The sequence below is a fragment of the Phyllostomus hastatus genome, unplaced genomic scaffold (genome assembly GCF_019186645.2).
Source record: "Phyllostomus hastatus isolate PE091 unplaced genomic scaffold, TTU_PhHast_1.1 phas_contig_86, whole genome shotgun sequence".
Classification (NCBI taxonomy): domain Eukaryota; kingdom Metazoa; phylum Chordata; class Mammalia; order Chiroptera; family Phyllostomidae; genus Phyllostomus; species Phyllostomus hastatus.
Window position 1 is genome coordinate 41,137,310 of NW_025333977.1, and position 19,709 is coordinate 41,157,018.

General features: G+C 41.3%; 1 protein-coding gene across 2 annotated transcripts in view; it reads right to left on the bottom strand.

The window, feature by feature from the left end:
• Positions 1-17,880, bottom strand: part of LSG1 (large 60S subunit nuclear export GTPase 1) — a 31,777-nt gene extending 13,897 nt beyond the window's left edge. The window contains exons 1-7 of one of the 2 annotated variants that reach the window (XM_045851142.1): positions 17,724-17,880; positions 16,115-16,241; positions 10,872-10,992; positions 10,612-10,698; positions 9,988-10,074; positions 3,580-3,640; positions 2,342-2,512 (exon numbers count right to left, since the gene is read on the bottom strand). In XM_045851142.1, coding sequence (XP_045707098.1) covers positions 2,342-2,512; positions 3,580-3,640; positions 9,988-10,074; positions 10,612-10,698; positions 10,872-10,992; positions 16,115-16,241; positions 17,724-17,822 — 753 coding nt within the window. In that variant the 5' untranslated portion in view covers positions 17,823-17,880. Of the gene's footprint in view, positions 1-2,341; positions 2,513-3,579; positions 3,641-9,987; positions 10,075-10,611; positions 10,699-10,871; positions 10,993-16,114; positions 16,242-17,655 lie in introns of both variants that reach the window. The other variant, XM_045851143.1, reaches the window with a different exon arrangement.
• Positions 17,881-19,709: the final 1,829 nt, after the last annotated feature.

The following is a 19,709-nucleotide window of genomic DNA, read 5'->3' on the forward strand; positions in this document are numbered from 1 at the left end:
CCTGTTTTAGGAAAGCAACATAAATAAACGTGAGGGAAAATGGGTATTTCATAATAATGCCTGACCATCAAAAGGAAACATGGAACTGGAAGAAATTTCTCTGATGAACGAACAAGGAATGAGAAGAAGTCACTGTGCCCTCTTCTGAATCATTTCAAAATACGGAAGGAAGCAAAACACAAGAACGTTAACTGACACGCCTGTACAGGTTCGGGAAAAGTGATAATGACAACAAAAGAACTCTGTGGTAGTTACGTCAAAAAGAAAAAGAAGGGAAGAGCCAATCTTTTGGGGAATGCAGTACAGTTTAACAGATGACCAAGAGAAAACTAAGGTACTCAACTCAAAAAAAGTGTTGTTGTTTTTTTTTTAATATGAGGTTAAGTATCTGCAGACCAAAAAACAAAAACAAAAACAAAAACTTTAAATAGGTGAGAAAACAGCAAATATCAAACTACTTTTAGTAAGTTCATGTTTGACAGTCAAATGACAGATAAGATTATAGACAGAACATCACAGTAGTAACTGGTATTTTCTCTTGGGAAATCATGAAAAACAGAGGTTTCAGAGGACTTGGAAGTAGTAAATGGGGCCTAACTTATAAAAAGGAAAAAGAATATCTTCCATAAACCACACATTGTTAGTCCAGAATCTGACGAAACGATTCCACAGTTTGCTGGTGAGCCCTGAAAAAAGAGACACTCAGTAACAGGGGTTCCCTGAGGACAGACCATGCCGACAGATTCCACATTCTTTGAAATCTACCACCTGGTGAACAGTGCGAGGAATATCGCAGATGTAGAAACCAATCCTTTTTCCATTTTTGACAGGGTTGCTGGGTTGGTGCATCAGGGGTAAGCAAAAGAGTGATAAGTATTTATTAAAAAACTTTAGTGACACATTGACTGAAACAACAGAAATGATGAAGAGAACAAACCATGAAGCCAGAGCCGGAGGACAATGAGCACTTATGCTTATTGCTGAGAAGACCAAAGGAATAAAATACATAGTGCTTAGAATAGCAGTATCTGGCAGAGAATAAATTTCCTGACTTAGTTTTTAACAACAATAACATTGTAATTGCCCCTGTTACATCCTTGCAAACACATCTGTATTCATCAGGCAGTGCTGAGTCCACATACAGTTACAGAGCTCTAACCTTGGTCCTCATCTATTCAACAATGTTATTAATTACTAGAAAAAAGATAAAGGACAAACACACAAATTGTGCAGATGATTCAAAGACAGAAGAGAAAAGCAGGCTGCACAACCAAAATGAACTCTACCCTGGCCCCAAATCACTGATATTTAAAAGGAACAGTGATATCCTAGGTTAAGGCAAAAACAAAATGAAACATTTCCATATGTAAGGACAGGATGACACCTGCCTAAGTCTTTCTTTTAAGTATTTGAGGGAGTTGGTTGTTCACAGCTTCAATGAGCCAAGGGTATAACATAGCTCCTTTGGAAAGGGATGAATTAACAAAAAGTCTGAATTACTGGGAGTATTCTGATCACAAGAAATAACAGTCCCTCTGTAATGCCTGAGCAAACCACACCTGGAATAATGTATTCAATTAGGTTCCACTAATCTGTGCGTCATCCTGACACAGGTAGGCAGGCACTCAGGATCAGTGTCTCGAAGGTGCTGTTCATGAGCGACATGAAAGCAGAAAATCCAGTTTGCAGAGCTAAGGAAACAAGGGAACAGACCTTAGATCAAAGGTTAGGGTACGCCTTTGCTTCACTTAACTAAAGAACTTTCAAAATTTAGATAAAAAGAATGAACTGCCTGGTCTCTGTCATTTAAAGTGGTCAAAGAGAGGTTGTGTGACTGTTTGCCAGGGAGGGGGAGAATTTCCTTCAGACTTAGAGCTCACCAACTTGAGAGCTCGGCAAAGGGCAGGTGTCCTGTTCACTGCACCCAGTCAACACACTGAACAGCCACGGATGGCTGACAAATAGGAAAGGAAAGGAGGAGGAGAGGAAAGAAGACATTACTTAAGTCTCTTCCAGTTCTAAAATTTTATCACTAGTATCTTTTTACAGGTAGTTATTACTTTTATTAGAAAAATAAATCCCGAACGGTTAATGTAAACTTTGGGTTAAAAGACATCATAGTGAATATCAGTGTGTAACATAGAGTCGGGGGGACAGCAGGGAAAAGCCGCCTGTGACTCCCTTTCTACAGGTCCTCCCGGTCTTGTCACAACATTTGGGGGGGACAACCAAACAAAACCCCCAAAGTTCCACAAATCTGCATAAGAAAAAGCAAGGCACACTAACCAGAAACTGGAATCCTGTTCCCTGAAACCCAACCTGGAAAAGCGCCCCAGGTTACCTTAGAGTCAGCAGGAACGGCTTCAGCCAGCGCCGACCAGAAAATCACCTTCACGTTTTCTTTCTCAAAGTACGTGGCCCAGGCACGCCGCTGCTCAGAAGTCAACAAGTCTGCCTTATTTATCAGAATAACATTTTCCTTACTGCCGTCAATTTCTTTCACGTAACATTCCTAGGCAAGATGAAAGACATTTAGGAAGGCCCCTTGAACATGTAAAAATTAACCTAATTATACTGAAGATCCTGCACTGTCCCCAGTTCTAAGTCATTCCTAATTTAAATATTTTTAATTGTGGTACATTCTACTGATCCTCTCTGTAAGCTCTGAAAACTTGTTACATCACGTAAGAAACTGGAAGGGGTTAGAAAAAGAAATGCTTTCCTGCCCTGATGAGGTGTAACAGGTCCTTTTCTCTTTATTAATGCTGAAATGCTTCTTTTAAACAAAGTTAAAGACTGCACAACTAGCTCTGTGAGCCAGCTGGGACTATTTTTCAGCCAAGTGATGGCAGTCAACAATATTTAATGTAAAAATTATTTCTGAAGTCTAAATGAAAACCAAGACTCAGTAATTGAAATCAATTCCCAAATTTGGCTCACCATTAGGAAATACACCAGAAATATAAAAGCTGACTTCATAAGAGTTTCACCAGTAAGATTCTTGTTATTCAGCAGTGGATTTAAAAAGAATCTGTACTATTATTACTGTAGTCCTCAGTAGAAACACTTCATGTGTGTACAGCGTTTTATTAATTCAAAGCCTATGTTATGTTATTTCATATGATTCTCACACCTTACCCCCTGTGGCAGCTTACAAACTAAGTTTACTTATAAGTCGCCGTAGGGTGTAATAACTGATATATGAGAAAACATAATGGGATGGACAAGAAGTGACCAGGAATATGATGAAGGAAGTAAAATGCTATTATGATTGGTGTCTTGAAAAATGAGAAACATTGGCAAATGTCTGTTAACAAAGTGGCTTCTAAACTAAAAGCTAGAAAGTTCCGGTCAGTGTCTGTGCCTTCCTGCAGACAGAAACAATCGTTTGAGAAGAGAAAACACCTGTCTAAACAGTTGCATTATGCAAGCTCCTGACCTTGGGAGGAGAGGGAGGCCTAATTAAACATAGCCAGAGAGAGGACAGAGAGCCTGCCTAGGGTTACTGTGATCAGGGATGCTGTCCTCCCACTGCTCCTCCAAGGACCTTAAGTCTGAATCTTGTCACACTTTACTTACCAAATCCTCACATCTAAACAGGAGTGGGTTTCGAGCATCTACTATCTGGACCACGATATCACTGCAAGACAAATGTGAGATGCTTTAATCTCTGTGAAGTGAAAGGAAATACCAACCATACAGTAATAGTAGAAAACACTTTCCATGTATTAAACATTTGACATATGTAGCTTTTTAAAGGTACAATCATTTCCAGTTTATATGGGAGGAAACTAAAGCTTAGAACAAGAAAGTAACTTCTTCAAGGTCACCAGCTATGAAATGATGGAGCCAGAATGGGAACTCAGGCAGTCTGGACCAGGGGCCACGCTCATAATCATAACCTTCTCCTCCTCTTATACCGATGGCCTAGTGGGGCTCTGGTGATGTTTCATTGCTAAAATTTTAACTGTAACCTCTCCAGGAAAGATAAAGTGAGGTCTACTGTATATTCAGTACCTGATCCATACTGTGCTAAGGCCTCAAAAGAAAACTAATATATCACCTGTGACAGCTGCCACTATCAAAGCCTGCATCTTATTTAAACCCAAGGCTGATAAGACAAAGCATATACCTAGCAAATAATCATCTACCCATTCCAAGAATGTGTTTAGATAGCAAGAATCCAAAACGGCAAAATACACACTGCAGTTGCCATCCCGAAGGAGTGATGAGTCCAACTCCTTCAGTCACCTAAAAGAAGATGCAGCAGTAAGAAAACTTTCTACAGCTGAGAACAGGCCCCTTGAATCCCTAAAAAGTGTGGTACGGACTACAGCAGCCCAGCACTGTATGAATACGTGTGCCACTTCCCTGGGAGGATCCTCCCTTCCTTCAGGACAGGAAAGGCGCTTTTCTAAGGGCCAGCTGTGACCGCCACTGGAGAGGGGTAAGATGAAGGTGTGCTGCCTACCCCCTTAACAGGAGCCTCCCCATGTCCATGTCTGGTTTGCCTTTTTGGAGCTAACTCTTCCAAAACTGTGCTGAGTACGACGACCTGTATGAAATCATAGTCACCACTCAGGACAGGTTTCCGACAATCAAAGTGCACTTCAGAGTACCTGCACTTCCAGCATAATTAGGTGATTCAAAGGAATTCACAGACTTGTTAATTTATGATAAATTGTTTTTAAATTCTCAAATTAAGCAGATCCTCATATTTTCTTCTTTAAGGTAATAATCTGCCACTGTCAATACTGTGATGATTTAAGAGTAAATGTAGGAATGACTGCAAAAAAATGGAGAAAGCCTAATGAACTAAAATTACAAGGTCCAATGAATGATATTATCTACCTACTAAACAGGCAGAAAGAATAAGAATAATCAGCTTAGAAACACCAGTACGAAAACACGACAAATTCAACATAGCTTGCTTCCTGTGCTGAATTAGGGTGCAGAAAAAAGTGCCAGCTGTGTACCAGGAAGGCTTGGTGCCATGCAGTGGAAGCACCTGCGTCATGGAATGCAGGGTCCTGCCCTCAGTGCCACAGCAGTTTCCTGCATTTCAATACATGTTATATGTCCAATCTTTTCTGATAACTACTTTTGAATTAAAGAGACAGATGGCTTAGCTGCCTGTTACCAAACAGGAGACATCTGTTGTACAGAACCCACCAATACATATTTCCTGTTAAAAGATATGGCAGTAGTCACTTTATTGATAATAATTCTATGTAACTCAGATCAACTGCCATGTAACACACACTATACTCGAACAGGGAAACATGGCTCGCCTCCTTGCACAGCCACATCGAAGTAACAACTAAAATACAGACTAATCATTACTTAGAACCATGAGAAATCGAATTGAATGGAAGTCTGACAACTAGGAAATTAAAGAAACCACATCCATCCAGACTGGTAGGAGGGGCACAGACGTGGAATGGGCTGGTCTCTCACCCACATGTGGTGGATGAAAATTCGGGAGGGCTATCTCAGGAGCAAGGAATCCCAGCCCCACACCAGGCCCCCAGCCAAGGTTCGAGTGCCACGAAGATAAGCCTCCATAACTTCTGGCTGAAAAACCAGCAGAGATTGAGTTCACGGAAGAAATTTCTGGAGTCCCAAGCAGTTCTTCTTAAAGAACCCACACACCGACTTAATCAGACTCACTCCCTCTGAGCTTCAGCACCAGGGTAGCAGCGTGAAAGGCACCAGTGGCATAAAGGGAAGAACTGAAGTGTCACAATCAAGGTGAGAACTGGGGGACAGCTTTCTCCCAGACAGAAAGGTGAGCCACTGTCCCTTTTCTGAAACCTCCCTTCACAGAGTCAGTAGGCTGGTGCCACATCTGAGACTCTATCAGTCTGGCTAACACTATTTGCCTTGCCCAGGAGATCCCTAGAGACTCCTCAAGACTCTGCCCCACCCCAAGCTGCTTTTCCATACAAATGACCGGTCTTGGTTCATGCCTCACAACTTCCTAAAACCTCTCAAACAACCAACAGCCAGCCTCAGAGAGACCTCAGCCCCTATACCTCTTGCTAAGAAGCCCCAGGCCTGGCACTAGCAGCAGCCAGCCTAAATTCACAGCTTGGCTTTGCCTGGGAATCTCCACAACCAGCACAAGTAGTAGCCATCTCAGATTGCTTTATAGCTCAGGCAGGGTGGCCTCAGCAAAACACAAGTGGGTGCTAACTTTGGCCTGCACCACCCGGGAAACCCCAGAGCCTGTGCACCCAGTGGACTACAAAGTCCACACAGGTGCACCGTGAGCCTGCCCCTGCACAGCTGATCCTGCACAGAGGGTGGAGGCTGGTGGTCAGTGGTTACAGCCAGTCCTTGCAGCTGACTGACCTGGGTAAATTCCTCCCACTGATTTGCCAACAGCAATCAAGGCTCAACTACAAAGGGGGGTGTACTAAGCCCACACAAAGGGTGTACCTCAAGTGCCCAGCTTTGGTGATGGGGAGGCTGTGCCACTGGACCCTACAGGACACCTACTACATTAGGCACATTACCAAGACAGGGAGTCAAAGCAGCCCTAATACACAGAAACGAACACGGGAGGCTACAAAAACGAGGACACAGAGACATGGCCCAAATGCAAGAATAAATCAAAACTCCCGACAAAGAACTAAACAAAATGGAGATAAGCAATCTATCAGATGCAGAGCTCACAACACTGGTTATAAGGATGCTTAAGAAAGTTAGTGAGGCCCTGGCTGGCCGAGCTCAGTGGATTGAGCGCGGGCTGCACACCAAAGTATCGCAGGTTCGATTCCCAGTCAGGGTACATGCCTGGGTTGCAGGCCACGGCCCCAGCAACCACACATTGATGTTTCTCTCTCTCTCTCTCTCTCTCTCTCTCTCTCTCTCTCTCTCTCTCTCTCTCTCTCTCTCCCTCCCTCCCTTCCCTCTCTAAAAATAAATAAATAAAATCTTTAAAAAAAAGATTAAAAAAAAAGAAAGTGAGAACCTCAACAGCATAAAAAAGATCCAGTCAGAAATGAAGGATACACTAATTGAAATAAAAAACAATTTACAGGGAAACAATAGTAGAGTGGATGAGGCAGAGAATCAAATCAATGATTTGGAACATAAGGAAGCAAAAAACAACCAATCCGAACAAGAAGAGAATCCAAAAAATGAGGATAGTGTAAGCAGCCTGTGGGACAGCTTTAAGAAATCCAAATTTTGCCTCTAGGGGTGCCACAAAGAGAAGAGAAAGAGCAAGAAATTAGAAATCTATTTCAAAAAATAATGAAAGAAAGCTTCCCTTAATGATGAAGGAAATAAACATGCAAGTCCAGGAAGCAGAGAGTCCCAAACAAGATAGATGCAAAGAAACCCATTCCAAGACACGTCATAATTAAAATGCCAAAGGTTAAACCCTGGCTGGCGTAGCTCAGTGGATTGAGCATGGGCTGGGAACTAAAGTGTCCCAGGTTCGATTCCCAGCCAGGGCACATTCCTGGGTTGCAGACCATGACCCCCAGCAACCGCACATTGATGTCTGTCTGTCTGTTTGTCTCTCTTTCTCTCTCTCTCCCTCTATCCCTTCCCTCCCTAAAAATGGATGAATAAAATCTTAAAAAAATAAATAAATAAAATGCCAAAGGTTAAAGATAAAGAGAGAATCTTAAAAGCCATAAGAGGAAAGAAGTTAGTAAACTACAAGGGAGTTTCCATAAGACTGTCAGCTGATTTCTCAAAAGAAACTCTGCAGGCAAGAAAGGACTGGCAAGAAATATTCAAAGCCATGAGAAGCAGGGACCTACAGCCAAGATTGCTCTACCCAGCAAAGATATCGTTTAGAATCAAAGGGCAGATAAAGAGTTTCCCAGACAAGAAAAAACTAAAGGAGTTTATCATTACCAAACCATTATTATATGAAATGTTAAGGGAACTTATTTAAGAGAAAGATCAAAACATGAACAACAAAATGTTCAAAACTAAGAACAAAAGTATGAATTTAATCAACAATTGAATCTATCAAACTAACTAAGCAAATAAGCAGAACAGAGAGAGAATCATGATACAGGAAGTGTTTTGATGGTTGCCAGGTTTGGGGTGGGGGTATGGGCAAATGAGTAAAGAGGGGAGGGGATTAAGAAGTACAAATAAGCAGTTATAGAATAGCCATGGGGATGTAAAATACAGGATAGGATACGGAGTAGCCAAAGAACTTATACACTTGACTCATGGACAGGAACAATGCTGTGGCGGTTGCCTGAGGGAGTGGGGGGTGGAGGGGGTCAAAGGGGGAAAAACTGAGACAACTGTAATAGCATAAACAATAAAATATAATTAAAGAATAAAATACACTATATGCAATGAAGTAGAAATATGTTCCCTCTTATAAAAAGAGAAATATCACGTAAGAAAAATAAAGCAAATAATACTATAGTCCAATTGATGCTAAAAGTTTCACAAGCACAGGTTCATGCTAGGGAAACCAATCACTTATTTAGGGGCATAAAAAGTGGGTAAAGGGCCATCCTGTTGATATGGAAGAATGCATATTGTTATCTCTGCTCCCTCTCAAAACCTAAAAAAAAAAAAAAAATGAACAGACATGCTGGAACTCATTAGGACAAAGAGAAAGAAAGAACAGCAACTAAGAAATGTCAAACCCATAAGAAGCAAGCCTGTTCCTGCCCCAGTGTCCCAGAGAAAGCTCAGGATTAGAAACATCAGATCTAGTTCTGAAGGCAATGTTGGGGGATGGGCCTGAAATCAATCTGAACAGGGATCCCTGAGGACATTCCCCTGTTGCATTCAACCAGGCAACCACACCCTGCCTGTTTCATAAATTTAATCCAAGTAGCGTTTTGTTTTGTTTTTTTTTCCTAACAATGCTAAATGAGCAAATAATCTTTCTAAGAACCAGTAAAACATCCTGTTTCCTAATGTTCTCACTTGGTGTATTTTATGGATTTCAAAAAAATACAACTTGAAGATTCCTTGTTAAAAATCATCTTTTCAAATATAAGCTTTATTTATGGAGTCCTTGCAAATAATTCAGATACTCTGAAGAAAACAAAAACCTTTTAACTATAGCAATGATTTTCATCCTTCATCTCATGTCACGGCACATGTAAACTAATACTAAAATTTGCGGCACACCAAATAATTGTTTTTGCCAATCTGCCAAAAAAAAAAAATAGGTGTCATTTTGATTCATTCACACTGGACGGCTATTGTTGTGTTGGCTGTTGGCATTTTTTAACTTGACAATCTACAGGTAGAGAGGCCAGTGCACCTGCCTAAACAGTCAGGCACTGCATGCTTTCAAAATTTTTGCAGTACACTAGTTGCAAATCGCTGAATTATACCAAGAGGTGAGACTGGAGAAAGCGGATTCATCAATATCTAACAATCAGGACATAAAAAAAGGACTGAAAATCTCCCATTCTTAATTTCTCAAGTTCAAATCCCAATTAGAATAAATCATCTCATTCCCCCACAACCTTTACCAACTGGTCCTTCTCCTGCTGTGACTTGGCCCACTTCCTTTCTTTCCGCAGTGAAGCAGGAACCACACTCCGCTTTGCACTTCAGCAGGTCTGCGTTAGCTGAGTGCGAAGACTGTATTCTGTTCATCTGCATGCCCTGGTGCCTGGCTCTTCACTCACCCCCTCACCCTCTCTTTGCAGGTAGGCACCTATCCCTTTTCACATCCGTATTTTCCATATCACCAGTAGTTCAATATAGATTTGCTGAAATAACTACAACTGCTTCAGAATTCATCTTATAGAAAACATTCATAATTCTCACAAGCCTGTCAATGTGTTCATCTAATAACAAAAAAATCTATATTAAAAAATAAAGTATCACATTTTCCGTTTTCATAGTAATTCTCAACAGCCCTCTGCATAGCTTAATCCGATGCCCCCCTCCCCCAATCCCTGGACCTATAAACATATATTAATACCCAAATCCAACATAATACTACGACAACTTCACCACCCCTCAGTGGTCATTTACCTTCTCTCAATCACCCTCCAGAGCTGGCGCCAAAAGTCCAAATTTCTTTCAAATGGAGTCAATATCAGCTTTTGTTCCTCTTCTAGCCTGGCTTTAAAATGACAGGTTTATAACTCTGCCAGATTATAACAGAAGGTTTTGAGTAATATAAATAGTTGAACACATTGCATTAAAAAGCAAGTACACAAATACGGTCAAATTATTTTTATATACTTTCTGCTGAGGCAATAAAGAAAAACAAATTCAAGTTTTATACTTAATCTATTTAAACCCGGAAAGGTTATCTATCACACAAAGTGATGTTTCTCCAAGGCATCCACCTCCTCCCTCCAGGAGGAAGGCTGGAGAGTGGCGCTCACCCCCGGGGTGACCACGGCCAGAGAAGAGTACAAAGGACAGAACAGAACAGATACGGAGCGGACCAGCCAACCCACCGCCTCCATGTGAGGCTTCCCATGCAGCCAGCAGTGCTGTCTGCACGCACACCAATTTGCACTTAAAAGAAGATATCTACTATTTTTCTTTGTAAAGAATCAAGATTTTAAAATGCAAACAGCCATGCAAACACACCAAAATGTCTGACTTGGAATTTCAAGGCAAATCTTCAAATAGGCTAACACTCACCGGACAAGCTGACGTCTCCATTCTAGAAAGTTATCTTTCTCTGCCTGTTTGAGTTCTTCAGGACTAGTGTTTTTGTCCCACTTTGGTCTAAAACAATCACAGAGAAAAGAAAATTCCACATGAATTACCAAAATAAAACAGGAGATATGGATTAATAATGGCTGCTGAGAGAAACTAGCAGGAAAAAAAGTGTACACCACCTTAAAAAACTTCTGCTCAGTGGCCTTGTGGTGCCTTGTAACGTTTGTTGTTCGACTCACCTCCTTGGTATGCACAGGAACTGTTTGTTTTCTTCATGGAGCTTCTTGATTCTCTGGCTCTCCTCAAAAGACAGCAGTCCAGTTTTGGCCTCAGGAAGCACAAACTTAATGTTAAGCTTCTCTGTTTATAGAATAGAAAAGTATTGTTACTTAAGAGGCGATATATATAGTGAATGTCAGTCATTACTTCAGAAACTAAAAATATGAGCACCTAAAACAGAATTTAAGCTTTTTTGATTTAGATTCTTCTAGCCTTGGATAAATTATAATTTCCAAATGAAACTTTCTACCAAAAAAAAGAAAAAAAGATTTTTATTAAAGTTTTCAAAAAGTCAACCATTTTTTCAAGTACTAATTTTTAACACTCCATATACTAAATGCAGTAAGAATGGGAAGCAATTGTAAAGATTCACTGCAACCAATCCCTTCATTCTGCGTAGGGAGAATTGTGAACCAGCGGGAAAGGGTGAGGAAACCAGGATTCAGCAGTCTCCCTCCAGTTAGAAATGGTGAACTGCTGCACTGCTGTAACTGACGTAAGATATTTATGGTGAACACCCGATTAATGCTGTATGAGTTCAAATAATAAGATAAATATGAAGTCCATGTATAAACTACAGAGACCTCTATTCTAGGGCTCCACTACCCGCCCTTCTCCTGCCCCAGCAGCCATTCCAGAGTTGCTCCAGGCCATGCCAATGCACCACACACAGCCCCCTGGTCTCCTTGGGCAGGTGACCTCACTGAGATAAGAACCTATAAAGCCAGCTAAGCTTATTACCAAAATGCCAAGGGAAGGTCCTATTCAAAGGTAACATGACATCTTCAGCAACATTCCTAATGACCTTTAGGCGAAGTGTAGTCTGTCACCCTTCTCAGACCAACACCATCTAGGACTTTGGTCTGCTCAGTCTAGTAACCTCGAGTTCAACCACCATCCTCTTACACGTCATCCTCAGCCAACAGTCAAAACACACACCCTTGAGCTACATACATTTGGTAATTCTTTCACACTGATCCCTCCTTCCAGTGGCTATCTCCCACCCAATGCCAACCACTGTAAATACCTCTGGCCCTCTGATTCTCTACTCTTTTCCCAGGCCATCATCCAGCTCATAGCTTCACTTCTTTCCTATTTGGCTAAAACCATATGGGCACATACATTTGACCACGGATTGAACATACACACTCATTACTCCACTGCACCCACTCCCAAATCTCCAGCCTTAGGTACAGCCAACTGTCTTTTCTCCTCATTTCCGCAGAGACACCATGAGTGCTGCTCCAAGTACCCATTCGACAATGCAGTCACCAGTCTCTGAACTGGGTTTACTACCAACACTTCTCACACCCAGTATGTGGGTTTCCCACACCACCAACCGAGTCTCCAACTCTCCACACATCAGCTGCGTGCCCTGCAATTTAATTGTATTCTGTCCGACTCCACAGGTGTAAGGGCTGTCCTACCACTTTACTTCAGGTGCCAAATCCATGAATGGGTTTTATGGAGGCCTCATCACGTAGGCATGAATGATTATTGGTCAGTGGCAATTAACTCAACCGTCAGCATCTCCAGAGGCTGTGTGTAGGGGGTGGGTATATCCTGAAAATTCCCACACTCTAATCACCAGGTTGGCTCCCGTGGTAATCAGCCCCTCCCCACCCACGCAGAAGTTACCTGAGGGCCCACTAACCACCTCATAGCACAAATGCTTTCTAGCCCCCATCACTCAAGAAGTTGAAGGATTTTAGAAGCTTTTTGTATCAGGAGCTGGGGACGAAGACCAAATATATATGTTATTACATTACCAAACCTTCCCTTATTTACTGAAAAGAAGGAATGAGTGCCATCTTTTAAAAAGTAGTGTCCCCAGCAAGCATTTCACACTTGCCATTATTTGGCACTCCTTTGTTAGGTCAGGGACTCGTATGAGAACTTACTAAAAAACTACAGACCATCACCACATCCACAAATGCACAAACGCACACACGTGCACACAATCCCGCATGCAGTCCTGGGGCGCACAGATGGCTGAGACTTGCAGTCTCTAGGTTAGAGACCACTGTCCCTGTGTGTCTAGCAGCCAGTGTTGTCTGCAGACCACAGAGAATTGTGAACAAAGTTCTATCACCTTTACATTATTAATGAAAAGAAAGGGAAGGTTTAAAATAAATGTTAATAAGAAATTTAATGGATTTTCAAAAGGTTTATGAAGGTCTCATTATGTAGGCACAATTTTTTAAATTATTGCCCATTAGTGATTGTATCTCCAGACCCACTCCCCTCCCCAGAGATGGGGCTGCAAGTTCCAGGTCTAATTATGCCCCATTCTGTTTAAAAGACCAACCCTCATTCTGAAGTTCCCCAGGGGTCCCCAACCACCAATTACCACAGCATACAAAAAGACACTGTAATTGCACCAGAGATTCCAAAGGTAATTTTGAAATTTTCATGTCAAGAACCCAGGCAGAAGACCAAATATATAATTTCTTATTGTATCACACTATCAGTATCACTACAAGTGTATGGGCTCAACATCAGCTAAGTCCTTAGGATTTTCCACAGAAGGAAGAAAGTCTTTCTATGTTCGTGGTTTTCCTCTCTCATTCCCTAAATTGCAAATACTGTCCTTCAACTCCCTACTCCTCTCCTCTGCCCACTTCCTTTCAGAAGAAGGCCTTCTATCTTACCAAGAGAAAAATCCAAACTATTAGATATGCAGCCTCTCAACTGCTGACCCACACATCTCTAAACGTGTGTGCTCCCCTTCAGCTTCCTTCTTCCTTCTCTCAGCTTCGGAGGACGTCGCACTCCTTTCACATGAAGCGTACCCCTGCAACTTCGTTTCTGATTGCATTCTGTTCCCACCTCCTTCCAGAGTCAAACTTTGCTCCATTTCCTCACTAATCTCTATTTTGTTCCATGGTTTTAAAAATTAACTTTTACTTACACATTTACACAAAACATCAACTCTCTTTGTAAAAAATTCAACCATAAAGGCACACTTTTCTCTGACCAACCCCCAATCCCCTTCCCCCCTCCTGCAATCCCAGTTCCCTCCCTTGAGATTATTGATTAAATGCATAGCTTTCCAAGTTTCCCCCCTTCTAATACATATATGGATTTATCAGTTTTTAAGAATATATTTTTTTAATTTTTCAATTACAGTGGATATATAGTATTTTAATTAGTTTTAGGTGTACAACATCATGATCAGATTTTTATGTAACTTACGAAGTGCTCATCCCATTAAGTCTAGTACCTAGGTCAGATTTTTTAAATGCAAATGGTACCATACTACACGCACTATTCTGCAACTTGGAAACTTGGTCTTTTCATTTCATAATTGGTCTTGGAGATCCTTCACGTTAGTTCTCAGACACTTACTGCATTCCTTTTAACTATTGAATAGTATTGCACAGCACGTCCATACCATCGTTTACTTAGCCATTTTTCCACCAATTGAACATGTAGGTTGTTTCCAAGTATTCACTGTTAAAATACAGCATCATCTGAGAACTTGTTAGAAATGCAAATTCTCAGGCTCAACCCACATCTACTGAATCTCCAGAAAAGTAGCCCAGAAATCTGTGTCCCAAGTTTTCCAGGTAATTCTGATGTTCGCTAAAATCCAAAAACTACTGCTCTAGCATAGATACTGAAAAGTGGAAATGGCTGGGCATATGAATATGTATGTTAAATGTTTTAACAATTACTGCCAAGCCAAATACTTCCGTATTTTAACCTCTCCCTCTCTACGGCTCTCACACCATAACCTATGCATATGCTTATATTTCCCTCCATCTTACACGCACACTCGCACACACTTTTTCTCTCTCAATCTCACCCTGCCATAGTCAAATATCTCAAAAGAGTACAACACTCTCATTAACTCTACTTCCTTTCCTTCCACTCCTTTCTTCTCTCACCTCCAATTATGGCTCTACCTCTCCTTACTCTTCTTCACTTAGTCCATCCTCTTCACAAAGTCTGGTTTATAGCTCCCTAACAATAGTGCTCCTGTTCTTTTCTTCATTCTTCTACTATCACTATTTTAGTTATGGCCCGCTTCTCTTGTTGAACTAAAACAAGTCTCCTAACTGGTCTTCATAAAATTCACCAGTAATGTAATGTAATGTAATGTGAAAAGAAATTATGTTTAATACTTGTTTAAACCCCTCAAAGACCCCTTTAAAGCCCTTATTCTCTCCAGGACCTGGCACTCGCCCACCTCCTCAGTGTTTGCATATTGCTTCCTGTCCCTCCACACTTTAAGGACCAATAAGGCCAAACTTCTACCCATTTTCTGAACAATGCAGGCTGATGCTCTCATCTTAGCTGAAAGACCTCTGCCTGCCTGTGTATAACATCCTGTGTCACTTCACCTTTTCTTCTAACATCTACCCATCTCTTAAGATTCCACCTCAGGGTAAATTTTCCCTGACCAGCCCTAGTCTTCTTTTAAATAGAAATGAATACAAACTCCATCCTTTGTGACCCCATTGCCTGCTACAGACTTCTTTCATAGCATCTAAGACAAAATTCTGCAGAACCAAAAGTTGTCTTATTCAACATTGTACTCTCAGTAGCCAGTACGCTGCCTGAGAGTAGCTGAGGCTAAACAAAAGCATTTTGAACAAATGAGTGAATCTGCTAAACAACTTAATAATATCTACAATAAAAGAGCAATAGAAATAATAATTTATAATGCTATCTCTGTGCCAGGTACTTTTACAAGTGCTCAGAAACACATCTTAAAAAAAAAAACAAGGGCGAGAAGTGACTAAAATAAATTACATGCATGGAAAAACTCACTATAATGTGTTGAAAGTGTTTTAAAATACAGTTCAAATTACCTAAGCAACAGCGGCAGACCCAGAATTTTGCTTTTAACAGTGGTATCAGAAAACACCCTGGAAAATACTAGTATTGTCCACCACAATGTTGACTGGTCTTTTTTTCTATGAGAGGTTGAGTTTCTTGAACTTGCTATGATACTGCATAATTTGAAGTGTTTTTTCAGAGCTGAATTTTAAAGCTGTGGCACATTCCATAGCTCACACCTTGAGTACCACTGGACCTCCCCACAGTGCCTCTGGGATATCTCCCTGTGTGTTAAAGGCAGCTCATTTATGAGTTTAGTAGGGTCTGCAAAAACAGTTCCAAGTACATTTATTTGTATCTAGTCAGCAAAGACAGAAATGTGACCATTGTCACAAACCCTCAGCAATAAACAACTTACCAGCTACGAACTCTGTTCCTGCAAGTTCTGCAGTGGCAAGGAAGTCATCAAGGGAGCTCTGCTCAGTCACCGACTGAAGATTAAGGCGACCCCAATCATAGCCATCATTGAGTTCACTTGTGTGCAACTATGAACGAAACAGGGTAAAAATACAGCTCCTCTCTTCTGCTTTTGACATCCAAACACTCAAACCCCCAAGGCACTAACTATTCTGCTGTCTTGAGTGTGATGTCAGCAGCTTTAGAGTCAATACTAAGTAATAACTAACATTTACAGGAGCACTCTCCTACCTCATTTTTTCATTTAATTTTCAAAATCTTTTGAAGTAAATTTTAATGTCTATTTTACCTGATAAGGAAACAGGCTTAAATAGATAAAAATAAACTACCTAGATTTGTAACTAATAAGTGAAAAGAGGTAGAATTTGAACATAGACTCTCTGGCCCTGGCAGCCACAGAGTAGTCAAAAATTTTGATGAGCCCCAGAGTAAGTTTTACACAGTGACCCACATGCTGTGATACACATAATGATACAATTGTGTACCACTCAGTAGAGTAAAATAATAATAATAATAATAATAATAATAAAAAGAATCCAATATACAAAGTTATCTTACTACATGTAACACACTGATATTTTGAATTTTTTTTTGTTGGGTTAAAAAATCGCTAATTGCCACCTCCTTAACTGATTTCCAGACACAACCAGGAGTTGAAAAACACCACTCTAGCTGCATGCTCAGTACAGGTACAAGTAAAAGGAAAACAAAACTGAAGGTTAAAAGGTTTGTCCAAGGCCACAAAATCAGCAAAAGTCAGAATAAGGATTAGAATCCAGTTCTTTAGAATTCATATTCAATCCTCCCAGAACTTCCTAAAGGCTACATTAATGACAAGCTGCTTCAAAATCCACTGAAATAATCAGTAATCTCACGTCCAGAGAAAGTCTGACCTGATGAACCCAAAAGAGCCCTGAATGCGGCTTACTCTGCATATTATATGGATGGAAACCAGTAGCACATGGACAGTTGGCCCCAGGGACACCTTTGACATTAGCAGATTCTTGTCTCAAATACCTGGGGTTCTGAATGGTCAAAATAGCAAGCACAAGCCAAACCACTTTGCCCATTTTTCAAGGTCATAAAACCATGATCTTTTCTAGCCCTGGGAAAACAATGGGCCAGCCACATTCTGGAGATGAAGTGTTCATCTTTAAGGGCCACTACTAGGAAAAAACAAGGGTCAAGCAGGAATTAGATACGTTGGATTTCTAGTAGCAACCAGACACTCTTGGAGGGTCATTTCTTTGAACTAATTAATACAAAAAGAAGTAGAATTTGTGTCTTTCACTTCCAAACTCTCCCATGGCTTGTAAGACAAACACCAAACTGTTATCCTGACATAAAGACTCTTCGAGATTTCACTCCTGCTTCATCACATTAGTTCTACTTTTAAGCCTCCACCTTTGTGTCCTCTGTCCTTCCGTAAAGAGGACCTACTTATCGGCCTGGGAGAAACGTACTCATCCTTCAAAACCCTACCAGGATTCGCAGCATTCACGCTCACAGCCGGACAGAAAGGCTGAGAAAGATGACAAGAACTGTCTCACCCAGGAGTCGGTGTGACGGTGGCTACGGCTCCGCTGAGTCTGATGGCGGATAAGTGCCCGGCCGAGGGATCCAGTACCCGGCGCTTTTTTGCGGCCCATTGCAACACAAACGCCCAACTTTCTCTGCCTAAAGCGCACGTTTTCTGAAATTCCAGCGCCGGACCCCAGGAAGTGACGTTAGGAGCGAGCCCAAGTAGTGAAGGCCCACGTGGAACATAAACAGAGATAACTTGCTCAAAACTGCCTCCTTATATCTCGAATTTGCCATCCCCGTAGAAAAATATCTCAAGTTTTCTGATAACTTAATGTTCTATAGCTATCTCTAGTAATAGATCGAACTTTGAAAGAGGAGTTGAATCGAAGCATGGTACCTTCCAAACTCGTGCGTCGGTCTTCGGCGTCCGGCGAGGAACCGGGAGAGCTAGGAAACAGGGCCGTTGGTACTCGCGGTGCTAACCCCGCCTCCCTGCTGTTTTCGTCGGGAGGAGGCGGGGACTCGAGGGAAGAGTATTACTGAGCCCTTGCACGAGTTAGATTGCCCCTGGGCTCTGGTTTTCAGCGGTCGTTGGAAGGTTTCGTCTCACTGCTTGGAGTCCTAGCATCTAAATAGCTTTTTGTTTTCTTAGTCTTCCCGAGCTGCTTATTGGGGAGGGAAAAAAGCCCTGCCTCGTCAGGAGTTAGGAACGAAAGGATGAATAATGCTTCCAGAGCTTGGCAAAATTGCAGGGAAACCAACAGGATCTGACTTCAAAGCTTTATTTCACATAGTAGTTATAGAAGGATTTTCTACTCCCCTGGAGGTTGGCGCCCCAACCACCGCCTTTTTCAAGAGTCAACTATAATTTTTTAAAAGTTTAAAATTTCCAGTTATAATTGTATTAAAACTTTCCTGTAAGTAAAGTGAAAACAGTGAGGCGGCTCTGCTCTGCGGCCTGGGCTTTTGTTCTCACTTTACCGTTAGTGCCCTATAATGGGAATATAAAAAGTCAGGTTGGAGTCCTAGAGGTGCTGGGCATTTTACCTACATTTCATAAATCAGGTGGACCACCTCAATGATATGATGCTTGGAGAGGAAGCAGCGTGCTCAAGTCAGGTGGGATATGTGTAGTGTCTGAAGTCGAACCCAAGTCCTATCAGCTATGCTACATGTTCCTGGTGAAAGGAGAGAGAGAGGGTTGTTAACATGTATTTTGAACCAAGTGCTTTTCAAACTTTAATGTGCATATGAACCCTCCTGGAAATCTCTGTAACACGCAGATGTTGATTTACAAGGTCTGGGATGTAGCCAGGGATTCTGTGCTTCTAACAAACTCCCAGATGATGCTAACGTTGCCAGTCTGGCCCACGGGCGGCGCTTTGAGTAGCAAGATTAAGTCTACTCTCCTGTGATGCGGATGAAAACACTGAAGTGGACTGGCTACAACTTGGTCACAGCAAGTTAGGGGCATGCAAAACTGGGACCATATCATCCACCCATCTCTGGATTTCCTACCAAGGCCACATTGTGTACTGCATAGGCTTTGGGAACTCAGTGCATACAGATCAGTAATGGAATGCATCAGAACATGGTTTCTCCCGTTTCTCAACTGAGAAACTGTATATCTTTAAAAAAATCGTGAACATAATCTCCAGAAGTGAAATGGAGAAGACTCATAGAAGAGAATAAGCGGATAGTTCTTTTGCAGCATAGCAGTTAAAGATAAAATCATAAAGTAAGTTTAAATGACTTTTACATTCTAATGACAATAATAATAATGATGATAATAATGAGATGATATAAAAGAAACCTGCCATCTCATCCTAGAGGTCAGTTCTTCATCCTCTTTTTCCAGATTTTGTCACTTTGAGAGATTCAGAAAAACAAACGCTTTGGGTTTCTACAGTCATTTTCATGGGCTCCAAAAAATCTTGACCAAATAAAGTTATAACTTAATAAAAGCTGGTGGGGAGTCAAAAAAAGACACTGACATTGTAAGATTAAAATAG